Consider the following 22,463-nt stretch of genomic DNA (forward strand, 5'->3'; position numbering starts at 1 on the left):
CCTTCATTCGTCTGTGACAACGGAACGATGATACAAAGGACTCCTCCCTGTTACTCCTGTCCAGTCATCGGACCGACGGTACTTTCACCGCAGCCACAGCCTCAGGTATCCACATGATCAACTAACCATTCATTTTAGCCATCAATCATCTGTCCACTCCAGTGGACAATGTAGTAATGGGACAGAAAGGATGAAGATCTATCATTCATCATCCGTCCTCCAATCTTATGTGGCATGAAGTGTCCGGACTATAGTACATGATCGTCGGGACGATAGTGAATGTTTCTTGATGGTTTGAGTCCTGTCTCACATCCAATTTTTTTGGGTCGTCCGAAACTATCTCGTCCGGAACTGTCCCGTCTGGAAGCCGTCTCATCTGGGAACTGGCATATTGGAAAACAGGCATTGCCGTTCCGCAAGGCATCGGGAATGGAAAATGATAGACAATCTTATTCATAGAAGTTCTAATCCCTGGGATGAAAAAACCGTCCCGTCCGTGTCGGTGACAGGCGGCCCCATTTCCACGCAAGTGGGGCGGGCCACGGATAATTGATTATTGTAATCCCATATTTAGAAATCTTCTGGCGGCTAGCTCCGGTGCAGATACGACGTGTCACGAAACCCACGCCAGAAGAGTAAAATCCATCGGAGCTGACGTGGATGATCCAAAACGTACTGGGCCATAATCTTATTGGGCCCACCGAATAGGTGTCAAGTGCCTCTTAAGCCTGCTTAGGACCAGAGAATATGCTACTTGGGTGCTGATCCGGCGAATATTCCACGAATATCTCCCCCCCGAGTCAGACGCCGAGTTGGACCGCCGCCTCGGAACGTTCCAATGGCAGCCTCGTAAATAATTAAAGATAGCTGCGATTGGTGCACGGCCGTTTAAAAAGGTCCGCGCCTATACTCTTGTTATGTGCAGTTTGGTCTTGCGTGTACGCAGAGGGAAAGGGGGAAGAACGAGTGTTAAAGCAAGAAGCTGAGCTCGCCGATTGTGGTAAGCATCACCTTCTCGATCGAGGATTTCGTGTTCGTGCGACGCTTTCATCCACCTCTGAATCGGTGGATTTCATCCCTAGCCGAGGTTCGGGAGGCGTAATATCACCGTTATTTTTGATTCGCTATCGTTGCTTAGCCTATCGCTCTCGGAGCTGAACGTCTCTCGATTTCCCGCTGATCGCTTGAGGATAACCGTGGCGTTGTTTCCCCTTTTCAAATCTTCCGCATTCTCCTTTTACCGTATGATTCTTCGGATTGAAGATTGCTCGAGGAATCGCTAGAGGTCCGCGTAATTAGGGTCCTTTTTCGATGAAGTCGTCCGTTTGATACAAGTTTCTCCGATACGCAGAAGAAGAGGAAATTTCAGAACGGATGTCGACCACTAAAATATGCGATCTTTTTCTTCTCCGCCTGGGAAATAATCACTAAATCGGAGTTTATTTCTGCAGATTCTTCGTTAATTTCTGATCATACGCGTCGCCCGTCGTTCTCCGGGGAGGAAGAGATCGGCAAGAGTGCAACCATGGGTTCTCTAGCCGGATCCACCGTACCCGAGGAAACTCCGAAGAAACCCGTGGGGATCCGAATCCTGGAGTCCGTGAAGAAATCATCGCTCTCATACGGAACGCACCAGGCCCTGGTCATCTTCCTCACCTTCATAGCCTACGCCGGCTACCACGCCACGAGAAAAACCACGAGCATCGTCAAGAGCGTGCTCGACCCGAACTCGGCCAAGCTAACCTCGCGCGTGCCGGGGTTCCATTTCGTGCGCCCGCTAGGCCGGCCGGGGTCCGGGCTGGTCCGGGGGTGGGCGCCGTTCGACGGGTCCGGTGGCACGGCCATGCTCGGCGGGATCGACGTGGCGTTCCTCTCGGTCTACTCTCTGGGGATGTACTTCGCGGGGCACCTGGGGGATCGGCTGGACCTGCGGATCTTCTTAACGGCGGGAATGGCGGGGACGGGGCTGTTCACGGCGCTCTTCGGAGCAGGATACTGGCTGAACATCCACAGCTTTTACTACTACCTGGGGGTTCAGATGCTGGCGGGGCTGTGCCAGTCGACGGGCTGGCCGTCCGTGGTGGCGGTGATGGGGAACTGGTTCGGGAAGAAGAAGAGGGGGTTGATAATGGGCCTTTGGAACGCGCACACCTCGGTCGGCAACATCGCCGGCTCGCTGGTCGCGGCCGCCATGCTCAGGTACGGCTGGGGCTGGTCCTTCGCGGTGCCCGGCGCGGCCATCGCCGGCGCGGCCCTGCTCGTCTTCTTCTTCCTTCCCGTGAGCCCGCTGGCGGTCGGCTCGGAGGAGGAGGACAGCTTCGAGGTCAAGGCCCAGGAGCCGCTATTGGGCCCCCAGGCCCCGGCCCAGGAGCCGCAGCGGCCCGTGGGCTTCCTTGAGGCCTGGCGGATCCCCGGCGTGGCCCCTTTCGCCTTCTGCCTCTTCTTCTCCAAGCTCGTGGCCTACACCTTCCTCTACTGGCTTCCCTTCTACATCAGCCACACCGGTAACTCTCCTAAAAAAACCCAATTTTTTATTCGTTAGAATGTTTTTAAAGATAGGTTCATGTTTTTGGGTGCAGAGAAAAACCAATTTTTATCCATTTGACTGTTTTTTAAAGATGGGTTTATGTTTTTCGGGTGCGGAGAAAAACCGATTTTTTATTCATTTGAAGTTTTTTAAGGATGGGTTTATGTTTTTGGGTGCAGAGAAAAACCAAATTTTTATCCATTTGAATGTTTTTAAAGATGGGTTTATTTTTGTTGTTGGGTGCAGAGATTGCGGGGGAGTACTTGTCCGACGAGGCGGCGGGGAACCTGTCGACGCTGTTCGATGTGGGGGGGGTGGTGGGGGGGATCCTGGCCGGCCACGTGTCGGACAGGTTCGACGCGCGGGCGATCGTGGCCGCTGGATTCACCTACTGCGCGATCCCAGCCCTCTATTTATACCGGTCCTACGGGAGTGCCTCGCTGGTGTGGAACTCGGCGCTGATGTTCGTGGCGGGGATGTTCGTGAACGGGCCCTACGCGCTGATAACGACGGCGGTGTCGGCGGACCTGGGCACGAAGGGGGGGGCTCGGTCGCTGGCCACCGTGACGGCGATAATAGACGGGACCGGCTCGGTGGGGGCGGCGCTGGGCCCGCTCCTCACCGGCTACGTGTCGACCAAAGGATGGAGCCACGTGTTCAACATGCTGATGGTGGCCGCGTTCGTGGCTGGGCTGCTGCTGACGCGGCTCGTCGTCGCCGAGGTCACCGCCAAAATCTCGGCCCGTGGACGCCGACAAAGCCCTGGATTATCTCGCGATAAGGCTGTCGCAGAAGTGTAAATTTTCTTCGGTGAGAGTTGTTTTGTGGGTTGACTTAGTCGATCCCGCCGCGCCAAATTATTTTTTTGGGCGCAGATCCACGTTATGTTTGTTGTACATTCCTCTGGAAGATGGGAAATATTTTTCTACTTGATGAATTGCTTATGAGTATTTACATTTTTTCTGTGGCAGAAGTGTAAATTTTCTTCGGTGAGATTTGTATTGTGGGTTGCCTTAGTCGATCCCGCCCCGCCAAATTATTTTTTTGGGCGCAGATCCACGTTATGTTCGTTGTACATTCCTCTGGAAGATGGGAAATATTTTTATACTTGAATTGCTTATGAGTATTTACATTTTTTTCTGGAAAAAATATGTGAAGTATGATTTCATGCCTTCAAGAGCTTCTTGTTTGTGAAAGTATTCAGGGCCCAGATAAAAAACAAACTTCTACCTCTAAATGAAAGATGACGAACTCAAAATATGATGAAGTGAAGTCCTTGTCCAAGGCAGTGGGAATATTATCAAGTGAGTTTTTTTAATGGTTTTATGAAACTCCTACGTCTCAATTAAAAGGGGGGCCCAACTTACCTACATGCTCGTGGCAGGACGGCTGAGCTCATCATTGTTAGTGTGATGGTGAAAATCTCAGCTAGGATGGACATCAGTGGGACCTAGATCTCTCCCAATAAGGCGGTAGAAGAGATGAAAACATTCTTTAATAAGGCTTGTTTTGTGGATTGGATTTGTGAACCTTGCGCGAAATTATTTATAGGGGGCAAACCGACATTGAATTTGTCTTATTTTCCTCTGTCATTAAACTGTTAGAGACAAAAGAAAAGTGGGCCAAAGAGATAAGACATTAAACTGTGGAAGATGGGAAATATTTCTATGAAAAGACACCTGCCTGCCAGAATATGCCATTAGCATGATCTATTATCCATTCAACAACTTCACAAAGATGTTTTAATGCTGTGAAGAGTACATCGCTGGTGAAAATAATTCAAGCTCTTGTTAATACATAAAAATGAAAAAAAAATACTACATTCAGCTTGGATGCCGAAACCAGTGTATGAAAAAGAGTGTGTAATCAATTTTGAGACCCACCGTATGAGTACCAATGAACTGAACAATGATGATAAGATAAAGTCCTTTCTTACTGGCTATGTGTCAGCCAAAGGGTGGAGCGACGTGTTCGACCTGGTCATGGTCACCATGCTCATGGTTGTACTGTTTTTCATGCAGCTCCTCATCATTGGAGTCACTACTAAAATCTCAGGCTGTCAACGTCGACATGCCCTTAGATTCTCTTGCGATAAGGCGGCGGCGATGGCCTAAATAGTTCTGTGCAAGGGTTGCTTTGCGGATTGGCTTCCTCAAAGCCGCACTTGATTATTTTTTAGGATGAATTTGACATGGCCTATGTTTTATATTCCCTTGTCACCTCACACCGATTTGTTGAAGACAGAAGTAAAAGTTGGCATAAATGGATAAGATGCTTATGCATGAAAGGTCAGAAAGGTTTTGTCCATATAAACGTGCTCGCTTGAATATGCCAGTCACACCATTTCACACCCAATTTGATTAATGGTTAATCAATTTTAAAATCTGGGGAGAGATAATTTCAACAAAGATGCTTTAGTGCTGCAAACGGCCATTTTTACAAATACATTTTAACCTCAAGCTAAGCAAGTGAAAAATAAAAAAAAACAAATACTACCGTTAGGTTATACGTAGAAACCAGTCCGTGAAGGTTGTGGCGCGATCATGGGGGGATCCTCTGCTCTTGGTGTATAAGGTTACAAAGTCCAATGAGGTGATTTAATATTGTTGTTGGTCAATTCATTGGGAATGTAAGAAAATGATTTTTTCGGATGATTTCTCAAACGGTATGTGTCAGCCAAAGGATGGAGGAACGGGATCAATCTGCTCATCATTACTGTGTTCATGGTTGGATTAATGTTTATGCTTCTGATCATCAATAAGTCTAAAGCCAAAATCTTAGGTGGTGGATATCGATGTGCTCTTAGATTATGTTCATATAAAGTGTTCGCGAGCCTATAAATGTTTTTGAGCGAGGGTTGTTTTTGGATTGGCTGCGTTCTAGCCGCCCCTTATGGATTTTTAGGGTGCCAACTAACGTTGCTTTTGTTTTACATTCATTTGTCACCTAGCAATGATGTGCTAAAGATAAAAGAAAAGTTGGGATGAACGGACAAGATTCTTACGTGTTGAAGGTCAAAAGGTTTTGGTCAGTTTTAATATGGTTCTTGGAATATTTGTTGATATATTATGAATAAAGTGCATTCCATGCATCATTTCATAGATTATGTAAATGTTCTTTTTTTATGAATTCAACATGATTAGGACATGGAATATGATCTAAACATGATATTGGAGAAAATAAAGAGAGAAAAATGTGTGTATTGGCCCCTAATGCTCTTTCAGGTAATAGCAGTAGCCACAGGAGACAAGGGTACGCAACATTACTTTCCGTGCGCACATGTGTGTGAAGTTCTATCTTTCTTGATTCTTCTTTTTCAAATTTAAATATAAAATGGTTTTGACATTTATATACTTCTGTGGGTTTTTAATTCTTTCCATATGGGACTAAAAACTATAGCTTTGGAAGGTTTTGGGCCAGGCCAAGGCAGACGTGACATGTCCTTACCAGGCCCGCGGGCTGCTGGTACACTAAGTAATGGAGAAAGCCAATTTTGGGCTTTGCATTACCCAGTCCAAAGCCTGTGTCGAAATGGGATTTTCTTAAAGCCAATGTTTTAATCTTGACCGTTGATCTTCTCTAAGAAAATTGAACAGTCAGATTCAAACTATGTAATTTATTGGATATATATATATATATATCTACATGTGAAAAATGAGCGGTGGGCGCTGATACGGACCAATGATGCATGACCAAGTGGAGATTGGAGCTCACGTGGATAATGCTGACTGTGAGAGGACCACAAGAACTTAAGAGGATCCACGGCTATGATTTTATTGTAGCCGTTGAACACTCCAAGATAGGCATCTAACTGTCTGGGCGCAACCTCGTCTTCTCCTGTGTCTCGATTTCGGTGACTGGCAAATCTTGGTCCAATCGCCGCTGCAAAACATCAGGGAATAGTCCCATATCAAAAAGGAAGGTCCTTGTAGCATTTCCATCCTAAACCAAATTTTCTTGCCCGAACATCATTTTTCTCACCAAATTTGAATCTGAATGTTGAAATATAAAATGTGGGAAGATCCTCCTTTCTTTTTCCTTTTTTCTTGGTTCTTTTGGTTAGCGGTGGTGATAGGAATGTGACCTCAAGAGAGATCTGTGAGAGAGTGATAGAAGAGGAGAGAAGGGAGTGACTAACCTGGAGGACCATGTCGCTGATCTTGGGAGATACGAATTGAACGGTGATCATCCCTCATAACATCAAGATCTGTTAAGTCACAATTTAATTCGTATAGCTGACGATCACATCAAAGAAAACAAGGAAACATAGAAAATAGTAACTCAAAATCACATAAAAATATTTTATTCTTTCAGGCATTTCCTCGAGCAGTTGATCTGCGTTTCTTCCCAAATAAATTTTAATCATTTTTTCTTAATATTTCTAATCCAATTAAAATCTTTGAAAATACCTAACATTTACAGAAAATTACACGTTTAATTCAGTTGACTTCCTGCTTATAAAAATACAAATACATTTGCTTTCTTCATAAAAAACACAATATAATTATCCTCTTTCAGTCTGGCATTTCATCGAACACTTCATACTCATTGTCTTTTTCAAAAAAATATTCATAATTTTCTACTATAAATCGACTTCAAAATTTTTATAAAAATTAACTTAACTCTATAATCAACATATATTATCATAATATACATATATTATCATAATACAAATCCCCAGCTTCGAATAAAATAAATTGATAAAAAATTATCTTTATAAAAACATATACAAGTGATCTATAGTTGTCATTTCTACAAACACCTAGTGGTATTTCTTATCTTCTTCCATTTTTATTTAGCTTTTATTAGTTTCTTGCTTATTTTCAGCCCCTAAATCCCAGATTATATTCCACTAAACCATCTTCAGAGATTTCATCCATACTTTCCTATCTGGAATTTAAATAAAAATAATAATAAGATTTCTTATTAGTATTGTTATTCTAGATTAACAGTCCCATTTCTTATTCAAAATATTCATGGTTGCCCTGTTTATCGCTGGACTGCGGCTCCCACATCTCATTGTCCTAAGTTCATTGCCAAAATCTCAACAAGCAGGTGCTAGTAGGTTAGTTTTGTGGATTTGTTTCATCAAAGACATGTCTGATTTTTTGGGTATAAGTGGGTGATGCATTTGTTTTATCTTTGGCTAGATTGTGTAGATGTGTAGGAGATGTAAGAGAATTTGACTAAAGGGAAAAGGCATTGCAGTGTGGAAGATGGAAAGTATCTTTTTGAATGGATATCTGCTCGCACAAATATGAAATTCATATTATATGAAAATTATTTGATGATTTGTATGTTACTATATAATTTAAAGATACTTAAGAAGGAGATAAAAGTATTTATTAATAATGGCCCTGTCTCGTTCCTCCCATATGATGAGTACGGCTGATCGATAAGCCATTAGGGTGCAGACACTAGAGATAGATAATGCATCCCTGAATGGTATTATACGTAGTGTCTACCAGGTTGATTGATTTCATTCTTGTGTCAGTAGTCCTTGGACCTAAAGCACCAAAGATACCTTTGTTGATGGATGGCTATTTTTTGTCTACAACTTATGAGTCCATAAATGTGGGATTCAAACTAGTATTCAAATAAATATAGGCAGAAGTACACGAAGGTAACTACATGGTCAAGATGGGATCGTATACCCTTAGTATAAAATGAGATTTAGTAAAAGATGAATATGTAGTTAAATTCCTAGTCATGATAGTGGAAATATCAGAGAAGGTGTTCTCTATTGTTTTGCCACTCAGTACTGACTAGAATGATTGATTTGTGTTTGATGATTTACTATACCCTATATTTGAATAGTTTTTCAAGGATGAAAGATTATAGGTACATGATAATCAATGGAGGTATAGCTTCCATGAGAGTGTCAATATTAATCCTTTGCATATTCAAGAGCATGCAGTGTATCATGACATTTTATGGGCCAGAAACTCATCTTATCAATTGGGTTAAACGGATTCTTCATTAATAAATATACCTAATGATATTGTTAATTTATAAGGTTTTCCAGTACAGGTTATTAAGACATCATAGTTGTTAACTAGAATGATCAATCAACCTCGTGGGTCATACACATAATATTTTTAAATATTGGTGTTCATACTCCAAGTTTGGGGACGTTCATGAAATTTTCTCAGGGATGGGGACTTATATGAAATTAAATCCAAGTGTATAAATAGATGGGGGCAAGCTCCTTTAATACCCATGCGAGTCATTTTGGGTGACACCCTTTCTTCTCTTCCTCATGAGTGTAATTTATTGTGGTACTAGATGTAGAGGAAATCAGATTTTTGGCAGCACAGCTCAAGGGAAAGAAGATGAGATCTAGTGCTCTAAATATTGTCTAAATATTTTTAGAGACCAAACATTTAAGTATCCTGAAGATACTCATTTTAGGAACAATAATATAGGATTAAGTCCATGCGAAAGGGATTTTTTGGTCCTATCTTCATTTTTAAGTTTGCATATCCGTCTTTAGTTTGATATTCCACTTGGCAATCGAGTTTGGATAGAGATAATCAATGCCACAATTAGGAGAAGTTGTTGCAACCAGTTTGCATATCCGTCATCCGACAGGCACCATTGTTGTCCACTGCCCGCCGATTCGTGCCCTGCCGTGGTATGCCAAGGCGCCAATGAACACACCTGGTGCCAACAGCCCGAGTGAATTATGCTTGCTTTTATCGTGTTTGATTTCTTTTGTCTTCTTCGTTAGTCGTGCTTCTTTTTTCTCGGTCTCATCCAATCGTTTTCGTCAAGTCAAGAACCATCCTTTTTTTTTTCCATTGTGTCTTTGTCATTATGTTGGGAAGGGTCCCTAGTCGTTTGGATCCCCCTCCCTTTCCCCTTCTTTTTATGTTTTATTTTCTCATGTTTTTGTAATGGGGGGCCCATTATATGAGGGTCCCTCTTATTGCACTACCCTTTTCCCCCCTTTTAAGGACCCATTAGGGCCCATTAATTTCCCTACTTAAGGGAAGGGTGGCACCCTAATGCGCTCAGATCAGGTAATTGTTGTTTCGAGAGTTTCATCGCTTACTTGGTCCACCCCAAAAATCAGGAGGAGAAGGAAGGATCGTGCAAAGGAAGAACGAGAATAAGATTGAGGAGGAAGTGTCGGTAAAAGGGATGTCGTCATGGAAGGGATCGATCCCTACTGGAGCAAGACAGACTCCCTTTAGGCACTAACCCTAGCCACCCGTACCGTTTGGGGAAGGGGGTCGCCGACCTCCTCTGGCCGCTGTTGCGCCAACGATCCCTAGACTACCGCGGACTTGGACCTGTGTGATCTGCCAGCGATGAATGTCCGTGGCCCTCGGTTTGACATCGGCGAGACTTCCTCTGATCCACCGTCAGACATCGGCGGAACGAACGTCTCTGGCCCTCCATTCAACACCAGCGGGACTACCTCTGATCCACCGCCTGACGCCGACGGGATGAATTTTGGTCCATCGTAACACCATCGGGATGAATGTTCCTGGTCCTACCGTTCGAGTGCGTGTGGCATCTCCTGGCGGTTGCCTAGACGTTTCTAGGAGATGAACGGGATTGGCTTCGGCGTTGCGAGTCAGCATGCAGTCATGCGGTGCGGTGCAAAAATTCGCACCGAACGTGCGAATTTTCGCACGCACAAAATGGCCCGTGTGGTGTGCGGCGCGCTTTTGTGCGGAAAAGCGCACCGCACAACGCACTAAATTCGCACGTTTTGAAGTATTTTTAAGAATTTTTGAAATGCGATTTGGAAAATAAATAATTATGTTTAATTCTTAATATAAGTGGTAAATTACTATGTTAAATTATTAATATAATTATTAATTAATATTTAAAATTACAATAACGCAGGGCCACCGCCGCATCGCCTAAGCGGCAGCGCCGGAGAAGTTGGTGCCGGGGGAGGAGGGCGGGCGTGGAGGGCAGAAGGGATGGGGGTGGGCGGCCGATGGTGGGGAGGTGAGGAGGTGGGGAGCGGCGGGGAGGGGGAGGCTGGGAGGGCGCGGGCAGAGGAGGGAGGCGGGAGGAGAGGGGTGGGGGAGCGGGGAGGGGGAGGCCGGGAGGGGGCGCGGGCAGAGGAGGGGGGCGGGGAGGGGTGGGGCGCGGCAGAGGGGGGGATGGGGGGAGCGGCAGGGAGGGGAGGGGAGGGGAGGGGGGGAGAGGAGGAGAGGGGGCGAGGGCGCTGGAGGTGGAAGGGGGCCTCGGGCGGAGGAGGGGTGGAGAGAAGGCAGCGGGCGGTGGGGGGCTGGAGAGGGGGTGGATGGCGGAGAGAGAGCGGTGGCTGGGGAGGAGGGCGGCGGAGAGGGGGGCGGCGGTGGCGGGGGAGGAGAGCGGAGAGAGCGCGGCGGCCGGGGGGGTTTGGACCATGTCTAGGCGGGATCGTTGGGAGTAGACATGGTCCAAACCGTGCGGCGGGGGAGGACGGGGAACCGCGACCGAAGGAGGGGTGGAGAGAAGGCGGCGGTTGGTGAGCGGTGGGCGGCGAAAGGTGGGGGGGTGTGTGGGGGCGGCGGCCAGGGGAGGAAGGCAGAGGGGAGGAGGGCGGCGGGGAGGGGGGCGGGCGGCGGCGGGGGTAGGAGGGTAGGAGTGATGCAGGACGACGGGTTGGATGACGGGTTGGATGACGGGTCCCGGAGAGATCACGGCGGCTCGACGGGCAGCGACGGTGCCAGAGCAGCTGGTAAAGATCGGTCGTCGAGGTCTAGGCGTCGGAGCGCCTATCTAATGGAGTGGCGGTGACGCGTGGATGGCGTGGAGCGGTGCAGGGCAGCGTGGTCGTCGGTGAGCGGCGCGGTGGGATGACGGCGCGAGCACAGCGGCGGTGTTGCCGCGGTCGGACATCGGCGGTCACGGCGGACGCAGCACGGGGCGACGGCCTGGCGAGGGCGAGAGCGGACGGCGGCACAGCGGTGCGGCGGCAGGCGGCACAGCGGCGCGGCAGCGGCGAGGATGGCACGACAGCGGTACGGGCGGCACGACGGCAGTGCTGGCGGCGCAGCGGCGGCGCGGCGGTAGTGCGGGCGACGCGGCGACGGCGCAGGGTGCAGCGGCGGCGCGCAGGCGGTGCGGCGGCGGCGCGCAGGCGGTGCGGCGGCGGCGCGCAGGCGGTGCGGCGGCGGGCGCGCGCGCATGCGGCGCGGCGGCGGGCGCGGCGGCGCGGCGGCGCGCGGTGGCGCGCGGCGGCGCGCGGTGGCCCGCGGCGGCGCGCGGTGGCCCGCGGCGGCGCGCGGTGGCCGCGGCGGCGCGCGGTGGCCCGCGGCGGCGCGCGGTGGCCCGCGGCGGCGCGCGCGGTGGCCCGCGGCGGGGCGCGCTCACAGCGGCGGGCACGCGGGTGTCGCGCGCGCGCGGACGGCGGCGGTGCGCGGCGGCGCGCGCGATCAACGGCGGCGCGTGGGGGGGCGCCCGACGACGGCGGCGCGAGTGGCGGCTGCGTGAGGGCGGGCGGCGCACGACGACGGCGGCGGCGGCCCTCCTTCCCCTTCCTCTTCCTCTTTCCCTTCTTCCCTTCCCTTCCTCTTCCTTCTCCTTCTTCTTCCCTCTTCTTCCTCTTCTTTCTGTTCTTCTCAAACGAGGAATTGAGACCCACAACCTGTTGGATAAAATGCCTTACTGAAAGAAAATGGGTCTCTCTGACCTAGGGCGCCCTCTCTTACCTTATAACGGGGAGAAGAGTTGGGCCCTAATTGGGCCATCATGGGTCCGACTTGGGGGCCCTTCTAAATGGGCTCCCCTTAACACATACAAGACAGAACTGAAGAAAATAAAGGGGAAATGAGAGGGAATTTGGGGGAAGAAACAAGGGGAGAAGGGTGGATGGAGACATCCACCCCTCGGTGGAAAAGCAACGAGACACGACCGTCACGGGAGCGACGAAACAGGACAAAAATGGTCGGAAGAGACGGGGTAAAACAAAACATGAACGAAAGAGAACGGAAAGCAAGGAAGATAACCGGAGCAAGGTCACCCAGTCTTCAACGTCGTGGGCGTGAGGCGCGGATGACGTCGATGACGATCCTTGATGGCATGCGCCATCAAGGAGGCAAGAGGGGGCGGTGGAGGGGGAAGGAGGGCTAGAGAAGGGGCGGGGGGCGGAGGGGAGGGATTGGGGGGAGCGGCGGGGCAGGGGATGGCCGGAGGGGGCACAGGCTAGAGGGGGAAGCCGACGGCGGAGACGGCCGGAGGGGGCGCGGGCTAGAGGTGGAAGCCGGCCGCGGAGACGGCCGGAGGGGCACGGGCTAGAGGGGGGAGCGGGCGGTGGGGACGGCCGGGGGGCGCGGGCTGAGGGGCACTGGCTGAGGGGCACGGGCTGAGGGGAGCGGGCTAGAGGGGGGTTGGGCGGCGGGGAGGACTGGAGGAAGCGCGGGCTTGAAGGGTGGGCTGGGCAGCGGGGTACGACCGGAGGGGGCAGCAGCAGCGGGCAGAGAGGGGGGGGGATTCGCACAACTGCGAAAATCCGCACTGCACCGACCCCTGTGCGGTGTGCGGTGCGGTGTGCAAAAATCCTGTGCGATTTACCGCACAACCGCTCCGCACTTTCGCCCAACTACACGAGCGGGTTTCGCTTGCATGGTTTGGACCATGTCTAATTTGCGCCACCACTCTAAGCATGTTACTCCTACAGCTGGTACGAGCCGATGTACGGCAACTGGTATACCCGGTTCATGCTGTTAGGCTATCTGGAACGTGTTAGTTAAGCCACCATAGTCTGCTCATCCACTGTCGCTACTCTTTTACTTGCCTTCATCCTACGCCTCCAGACTCCACTCAATCGCTCCAGCACCGTGCCGCGATCTACTGTTGAGCCGACTCTCTCCCGCCTCCGCCTCATCCACCCGCTTTGGCCCCGCTGTATCGACAAAGATTCTGCACGATGAGTTGATCACCGTCGAGGTACGTCGTCCTCCCGCTCGCTCGTTATATTACCTTTTGCATTTTACTTTCGATTGTCTCCACCGCGCTCGGGCTAGATAGGTGAGAGAGGAAGTGAGAGAAAACTACAAAATTGGGCGTCTTACAGGTATGGGCTGAGCATGTCCATTACGTGCGAGCCCTATGGATTGATTCCGTTCGACCCGCAGTCATCACCGTCCCTCTGACGAGCTTCGAGAGGCCACCGTCAGTGTCATCGGCGACCCCTTCAGAGCTCGGAGTGATTAAGGGACAAACAAATTTTAGTGATTAAGTTCAGAAACCCTTAAAATAACGACATATAAACACGTAGTTTGAATTTATCATTTGGCGCCGTTGCCGGGGATTTGAGTTTTTAAATGAAGTGGGGGTTATGATAACATGCAATTTAGAGCTAATAAAGTGCTAATTTCATCATATTTTTGGGCTTTTAATGCTTAAAAACATTAGGTTAAAAGGATAATTTTATTAAATTTCAAGTCAAATGACATTTTGGACAAATAATTTGGTCAATTTTTACATTTTAAACAGTTTTAAAATGATGTTGATAAGAATTTAAATGCTATTAATTGACCTATTTCTATAAATATAATGAAAGTAACAATTAAACTTATTTTAGAAGTAACAAAACATTTTTTTTCACATTAATAAACACTTTTTTATGATTTATTCCAGTTAATTTTGAATGAGAATTTTTTTTTATTTTATTTTAACTGGCCCTTATTGGGCAAGTTTAAGCGCTAATCGAGCGCTAAATCCACAGGAAACACACCAAGAAGTGCGGGGGCCAATCATAACAGCCGTAGATGTCTTCGGTGCACAACACGCACATACACAGCATCGTGCGTGTTGCGCGCCACACTCAGTGTCACGCGAGCCAATCAGAGCGGCCGTTGGCATCTTTGGTGCGCGACACACACGTTCATAGCTTCATACGTATCGTGCACCACATGCAGCAGCGCGTGTACCAAACTTTCTGTATGATTTAAGTCGCTGCGTGCGGCGGAGCGAGTTAAGTCACCTAAAGCTTGCATGGACCAATGAGATGGAAGATCGCCAGGTCCACGCAAGCCAAGTTCCTGCAAAGCATGAGTGCACATAGCGCCGTGCGTACAAGGGGTGACGCACGCGTGGTGCCAAATGGCCCAATCGCGTTGCATCACACACCCTGCGTACAATGCGCAAAAGAGGGAAAAAAGTAATGGAATCAGAAGAAGCTGTTCTTCCGAATGTGCTGCGATAAAGAGGGGAAAATGAAAATTCAGCTCCCATTCTTTATTTTAAGGTCAAGGAAAGACCGCCCACCTTCCATGAAGACTCAAGAATTCACCAGGAGCGATTTGGAGCTCAATTTTGGCAGCAATTTTGCAGATCTGTCGCCACAATTTTTCATCAAACTCAAGCCAAATTCGTCGAGAAATTGGCTGTTTGTTGTGCAGAATCAGTCCAGATTGATTCTCTGATGATTTCTAGTACTTCTATGCTTATTTTGAATACATTTTACTCTTGAATTCGCATTTAACTTCATCAATTTTATAGTCTCGTTCATGTTCACCTTTTTCCCCCAAATTCTGATTTTAATCCTTCTAATTCTGAAAATTACATTGCTTTCAAATCAATTAACATTTCTTAAGTTTAGATTAACCATTTCGAATGATAATTGATCTTTGAATCACTCATTTTAGTTTGTATTTCTTAAGTTAGCAAATTGTATTCACGATTTTCTAATTTAGGACATCTTTACAATTTCAAATTAATTAGGATGGAATAAAAATTTAATAAAAACCTTCTTAACATTCTAAATCCGTGAGAAATTTGAATTGGATTTTACAAAAAATACTGGCGATATATCAATTAAGATTTACTATCTTTTCCAAAACATTTCTAATTAACTAAATAACCCAAAAACATAATTCAAACTGAATTAAGTTCTTGGGTAACATAAATAAGGAATACTAGTGATAGGTGTTGATTTGGAGCTTTAATGATTTAAATTTTTTAATAAAAAATAATGCTAAAATTCTAAAAATCTAAGATCAAATCAACACATAGTCAATCAAGTTAGGAGATTATTTAGCAATTCTTATCAAGAATTGCTAACTAATCATAAATCTGATGCTTATTGATAAAAGAATTTAGAAATTGAGTCTCTATTAATTGATATCTTTTGAGTAAAAAAGGGTATAAGATTGAAGACATCTTACAATCATTGTTTTCGTCGAATAAAAAGAATGTCATATTAATAAAAATTAGAATTCTAAATCCTATGTTGATAAAAATTGAACGTCACCACCGCCTCCCCAGAGTTCGACCCCTTGCTCGAGTACTAAGGGATAAATAAATTGTATTGATTAAGCTCAGAAAACCCTTAAAATAATGATTTATAAACACATTTTTGAACTTGTCAGGGTCCATGATCTAAAACCACAGAACATGCAATTTTCGACTGAATTGGCTATAATCACCATATTTGAACCAGCCAAAGCTTCACCCATCTTAGACATATTATGTGTTTTGGTTATATTGTGCCTATTTTGTATATTGTATTCCAATAATCATGTTAAGTTAGTAATTAAATCCAAACAGCTAATCCAGATAATTTCCAGCCCATTGAAGAAAACCTACATATGAAGTTGAACTGAGGGCTTGAGTTACAAGGTAAACCTATTCACAAAGAGATACTTAGATCAATATTTGGTTGTGGTTATCCAAATTCAAGGGATTCTAGGATGTTTGTTCATGGAAGGAAATTGATGGAGAGTGCCAGCCCGAGATCGCCACCACGTCTTCGAAGCCATCATCATCATCCATATCGACTCCTGCTGACTCGTGTCCCGGCCAACCGACATGCGAAGGCTACAGTGAAGAAATCCGGGTTTAACACCCTAGGTGAGAAGCATGACTGCACCACCGGCTGACTCAAATTTCTTGCCAGCTCATGCTTGTTTCATTCACCAGTTTATCGTGTTTTTTTCGGTCGTCTGTATCGTCATGTTCATCTGTATCATCGTGTTCGTATTTGTCCGTAACATCGTGTTCATATTCGTCCGTTATCATCGCATCGTTTAACTTCCAAAGTTTATTTTGTTGTAAAAGGGGTTCCCTTGTTGGGCCCCTTGTTGGACTCATTGTAAAGGGCCCATCATGGCCCTATATAAGGCCATGATAGGCACCACACACATTCAGATCTGGAATTTGTATTGTGGCAGTTATCGTTGCCCCAGATCTCACCCCAAGAAGAAGATGGAGAGGACGAGGAAGAGAAGGAAGAAGGAGAAGAGGAAAGGAGGAGAAGAAGGAAACATTGCGAGAAAGCAAGGGGGGGGGGGGAGAATCTCTACCATCACCTGGCAAGATTGTCATTTGGTGACCTGTCTACCTTCAAAACCTGGTGTGGAAATTTTGCGCCATGCGGATTCCATCCTTCGTCGCCCTACCACACAACCAGGTGTAAATCGGGGTCGTGCGCCTATCTGCGCCTTCCCCCATGGTCGGCTGTAGCGGCTGTGATCCTTTGTTTAGATACTGATTTGACCCACGGTCCTTCTTAGCAGGACACACCGATCTTGGTCAGACCCCAACGGCTCCTTTCGAGCGGCCCAACGCACATGACATTCATGCACAACGACGTTGGCCGAGGTCGTAGTGTTGACTATGGGCCCTGCTTGACATTGCCCGCCAACCGAAAATTGTTGACCCCATGTGTGACGCTCACGTGACGGCGGCGTGATACATCTGCACTGCGATTTGCCCGTCAATCGGCCCCCCTCAGTCCGTTGCGACCATCCCTCCATCGTTGCCAGAATCGCCACTCCAAGGTGGTTGTGTTCATTTGCACCGCAGCGTGATCCATCTACTGGCGCCCGTGCAATGCTCTACAGCCTCTACTGGTGCCCTAGTGTCGCTCCAATAGATTGTAATGCTATTTCACCTGCGGTTAGCTACTTCCATTGCCTATCGACCGACTGTGTGACCCATACGACGACAGTGGCCTAGCACCATCGTAGACCATTGTCAAGGGGCACTCCACCGAAATCATTGTCAGAACCCATAGATGGACCTCTCTACACCGATGACTGGCCAACGGTGACATTGTCGAAACGTTACGCACTCGTCGCCCTGCCGACCGTGCATCAATACTGTCATCCTGCACCGGCTGTTGCATCCCCAACCACTAGCGTCATTGCAACTCGCGCCATCCGTTATGTACCTGTTGCCGCCCTGTGTAACCTAGTAGCCACAACCTTACGCCACCTCTATCGCCACAACTCCTCCACCGCCAACGCCTGTATCGGCTCGTGCACCATCGAAAACTCTTACAACGAGCGACTCCGCCGACGAGGTACATCATTCCCCTTGCTCGTCAGTTAAATTACATCTTTCAGTATATTTTAGGCTGCACTCCACCGCGCTCACGTTAGACAAGGTGAGAGATTATCTATCAAAACTACGAATTGAGTTATTCCCTAGGTAGGAGTCAAGCCTGTCCGTTACGTGTGAGCGCCAATGGTTTTATACTGTTCAATGCCGTAGTCGCCGTCATTGACGTCTTTGCTCTAATGAGGGTCAGAAGCTCACCGTTATCGTCATTCGGTCGTCCACTATGCAGCTTAGGACTCGGCAAATTCCCGCGAGTTGGCCCTGCACATACATCCCCCTAGGACTCACGTCATTACGTAGTTACATTTCCTTAGGGAAATTATCCATCAAACGACGTCACTCATGACGTCCGACATCATCTTCGTATCAGAGCATTGTCTCAATACCCGACCAGACGACATCCTTGACGACCTCCGGCATCATCTTGGTATTAGAGCGTCATCTCGATACCCGACCAGACGACGCCCTTGATGACATTCGACATCATTTTGGTATCAGAGCATCGTCTCGATACCCGACCAGACGACGTCCTTGATGACATTCGACATCATTTTGGTATCAGAGCATCATCTCGATACCCGATCGGACGACGTCCTTGACGATGTTTGGCATCAGAAATGATGCAATTATACACCTCCACCCCAGGTTTATGAAACCATTGAATGAGAACTTCTCTACTTGAATTTGGTGCCTGTACAAGAAGTAAAAAGAGTGCCATCTCCACTCCTATGCGTTACGACAACAAGGTTCCTGTGGTCAATCTAATTTTTCATTCTGTTTTTTTTATCTTATTTTCCAGATTCTCCAAGATATAAGTATTCATAGCTTTTCAATGCCATCAACCACATCTAGAACAACATCATTGAACAAAAATTATATTATGTTTCATCCACTTGTTCCGTGCCCGACTACACAATTGGAAGCACCAAACTGCTTCCATTTTTTAGGCACTCAGCACCAACTGATCATAGTGTCCATCACCTAAGACACGGTGACAGATGATTAATTATTGCTTTTTTGTCTAATCAGCCTATCTGGTAGGCACCATTTTTGAACCATCCATTCTCTATGTTTCCGCATCTTAGACTGGTCAAAATGTGAATCTATCTTCCTATGGGCCCATCTACATTCACACTATCATATTCAACAGTCCTGAAATGAGTCTAATGTAACACGACCGTTCAAATCGACGGTCGGGTTACGCCATAGAAGGAGAACCACGCACGGAGGAGAAATGATGTGTTCTTTCTTGAAATATGGTTTACGATAATACGAGGATGCGACCCACTAGTAGCAGGACAGTAGACAACACGAAGGGGTTGGGTGCTGATCCAGCTCCCAGTGACTCGATGGACCACGATCAGGCTGACGCGCGAGGAGGACAATCATTGTCCGAGCGCGTTCAACCTTCCGTCGTTGGCCACCCAATCTACTATCACGGAGATAACTCACTATATCTTGGTGGCTAAACCTATGTCATCGCGACGGCGGGGCGAGCGGCGAGGACGGCACAAGAACAGGTAATACTACTGCAAATTAAATGGGAGAAGGAATGAGTAGAACCTGGATGGCACTGGCCGCTGGGCCTGCCGGAATCATGGCTGGGCAGAATCCCGTTTCGAAGAGTCGTCGTCAGATCGATGAGCAATGCAGCCGGATGCTTAGACCGGTGGGGAGACCCCAGAAAGCATTCGGGGCATCAGCCGGCCGTTCAATCGCAATCAACAGGGAGAGCCTCGGGGACTCCCCGGTCGAACTACGGAGATGAGTCCCCGTGAGTGCTCGTTGGACCTGATCGTCTCCCCTGCGTGGTGGTGGTAGACCTTAGGGTCAATGCGGGCGGTGGAGATGGGTTTGAGGGGGCACGAGCGTATCTGCGGATGGATCAGGAACGGAGGGCCCTTGCTGGTGGGGAAGACGGCTGATTCCCCCTTCTAGAGGGGAATAGCGAATCCTCAATCTTCCCAAAGGCAGACCGAGTTACCGAGGCGGTTAAGCGTCAACCACGATTGGCTACTCAAGCGGCGGCAGTAGTGCAGAGTTCCCGGAGAGGAGCAAAGACCCTTGCTCCAACAGCAAGAGACGCGTGACGACACTAGCACAAACAACGTCCATTCACAGACGGCAGATGACAGAGGAGTTAATCAGCGAGCGGTGGCGGTGGCGATTCTGCCCGGAGAAGGACATCGGTCTCCCTTCAGCGACGGATGTAGAGCAGTAACGGCTGATAAGGAGTTCTACTCGCCATCGCCATGTGAGAATGGGGTTCGGACACCACGTCACCAAAACATGGCCCAGAGAAGCAGAGTCACCACTACGTAGACCAATAGGAACTTTAATAAAGAGTAGTTAGTAATAAATGGACACGTACCCCATATACTTGTTAGAGATTTAGCTATAGGATTCAATATACAGTTTAAATATAGTATAGGATTAAATATAGATAGGAATACACATAGATAAGATTGCACGTAGATAGGTCTCACATTTGTCGCCAAGATCCAACGACTCTTATTTGTTATAAACTAGCGGTTATAACCAGTTATAACGGCTACAATTATAACAAACTAGCTATATACGTTATAACCATAATAATATACAATATAAATATGAACCATCAATTAATGTAAAATCTTGCGGATTAAACAACGATCAACCACTTTGCATCTTGCCCGTGTCTCAACCTTCTTCTCTCTTTCTCTCCTTCATTCTCTCCTCTTCTTTTCACAGTCAAGAACCATGGAACGTCTTAACAACAGCAGCTCAACCAGGGACTAGAACAGGGATGGTGGCAGATCACAGAACCTTCCCGTCGAACGGCGGCGAGGGCTAATGTAATCCGGCATGGAGAGATGCTTCTTCTCTTGCGATGGGGGGAGATCAGGACAGCAGCTACTATCGATGATCTGTCTTGTTGTAGTTAGACCTAGTTGGATGTGACCTCCTCATGCAAGAGGGGGAACTCATGGAACCAGGAAGAGAAAAAAAAACTTTGAACTATTTCCAAAAGTCCAAACAAGGTTGTAGGGCACACCATCCCTTATATGAGGGTTGGGATTGGTTGCCCTAATGAATCACTTAGGAGAAATGTCCAAAAAGAGACATTCCCCTAACAGTACGGGTGGCTGAAACAAACTAACAAACAGAGTTGAAAAGATAAAACACAAACCCGAACACGGCAGCCCTTGTAAAATTTGGTGAAAATATAAAGCAAGGGAAATGACGGTTGGTGTCGATCAACAAGCCGGGTACTTGACGCTCGAGTCCTTGGCATCGGCTCGGGCTTCTCGACGTGGTTGTCGTCGTGCCTGGGCTTGGTCCGCTCGATGGTCCCCCATCAGAATCTGGGTTCCTTGATCCACTGCATCATCTAGCATGTGTCTGCCACTAGCACTAGCTAACTGGCACTGCCAGACGATAACATAATCTATAACTAACTATATTCATTATTTTTTATTTATTTAAACTATGTTTTCTTACTTTGGTGTCCATTCACCGCATTCAATTTTTCTTAAAAATCTACAAATCTCTTAATATATAATTAAAATGGTTTCAGAAGTCAAATTTTGAATATTTTAATTATGAATCATGTTTGTCTGATTTTCCCATGCTATCTAAATAAGCTTTTGGCCAAAATCGCAAGCTCTTGGATTGGTTTTCATAATAAAATATGGATGTCAACTTCTGAACTACTTAATACCTTAACATTTTTACTTTATTAAAATAATATGTAAAACGTACTTTAATTCTTTTTATGAGCATATTTTAAAAGGTTTTCTTTTAATTTAATTTTGACAAAATATAAAACAGATATTAATATAAATCACCTTGAAAATTTATAGACAATATGTCTCCACAAAAGAACATCCAATCTAATACACACTCTGTGGGTAAACCCTTCTTTAAACATATTTGTTAATCAGACACAGTCTTTAAATAATTACTTCAACCCCAAGTTATGCTTTATAACATACGTGAATAGTAAGCACGATCAAGGCCTCTACAAGGCACCCCATGACTCCACCTTCAAAAAGATATATGAAGGCAGATGTGGTGATGGATCTAGCTGACAACAGCAGCATTCCTCTCATCGAGAAACAATAATAAAATTAACTAAACACAGAATTAGGGATTATGATCATCTTAAGTAGAAGACAGAGAAAGAGGGAGAGAGAAGAAGAGAGGGAGAGAGCGAGAGAGGGAGAGACGAAGAGAGGGGTAGAGGGAGAGAGTAATACAGAGAGAGGGAGAGATGGATGTGAAGAGAGAGGTAGATGAAGGCGCCGATGAGGGCGGCGTGGTGCGGCAGCTCAAGCAGCGGCGCAGCAGTGCGTGCGATGACGGTGGCGTGAGCGGCAGCGGCGCGTCGGTCGTAGTGGCGACGAATCTGGCGGCGGCGGATCCGGCGGCCTTGGGGCTGCACCGGCGGCAGCCTCGGGGCGGCGGCGCTCGGGGCGGCGCGGGGCAGCAGCATTTGGGGTAGCGAGGAACGGCCGCCCTGGGGCGGTGGCGCTCCGGGCGGCGGTCCCCGGGGCGTCGCGGGGCGGCGGCGCTCGGGGCAGCGGCCCTCGGCTGGCGGGGGACAGCAGCCCTCAGGACCGCGGCCCTCAGGGCGGCGCGGAGTGGCGGCCCTGATGGCAGC

At 47.6% G+C, this 22,463-nt stretch overlaps 1 protein-coding gene across 2 annotated transcripts; it reads left to right on the top strand.

Moving 5' to 3' along the window:
* Positions 1-848: 848 nt before the first annotated feature.
* Positions 849-3,464, top strand: LOC144716819 (putative glycerol-3-phosphate transporter 1). Of its 2 annotated transcripts, none has more exons than XM_078592071.1 (3): positions 849-1,000; positions 1,452-2,504; positions 2,774-3,464. In XM_078592071.1, exons 2-3 carry the CDS (start codon positions 1,526-1,528, stop codon positions 3,325-3,327), a joined length of 1,533 nt encoding a protein of 510 aa, XP_078448197.1. In that variant the 5' UTR covers positions 849-1,000; positions 1,452-1,525; the 3' UTR covers positions 3,328-3,464. The 2 variants fall into 2 exon arrangements, with proteins under 2 accessions (XP_078448197.1, XP_078448198.1); XM_078592072.1 differs by having other exon boundaries at positions 931-1,087.
* Positions 3,465-22,463: the final 18,999 nt, after the last annotated feature.

This window comes from Wolffia australiana, chromosome 2 (genome assembly GCF_029677425.1).
Source record: "Wolffia australiana isolate 7733 chromosome 2, ASM2967742v1".
Lineage (NCBI taxonomy): Eukaryota > Viridiplantae > Streptophyta > Magnoliopsida > Alismatales > Araceae > Wolffia > Wolffia australiana.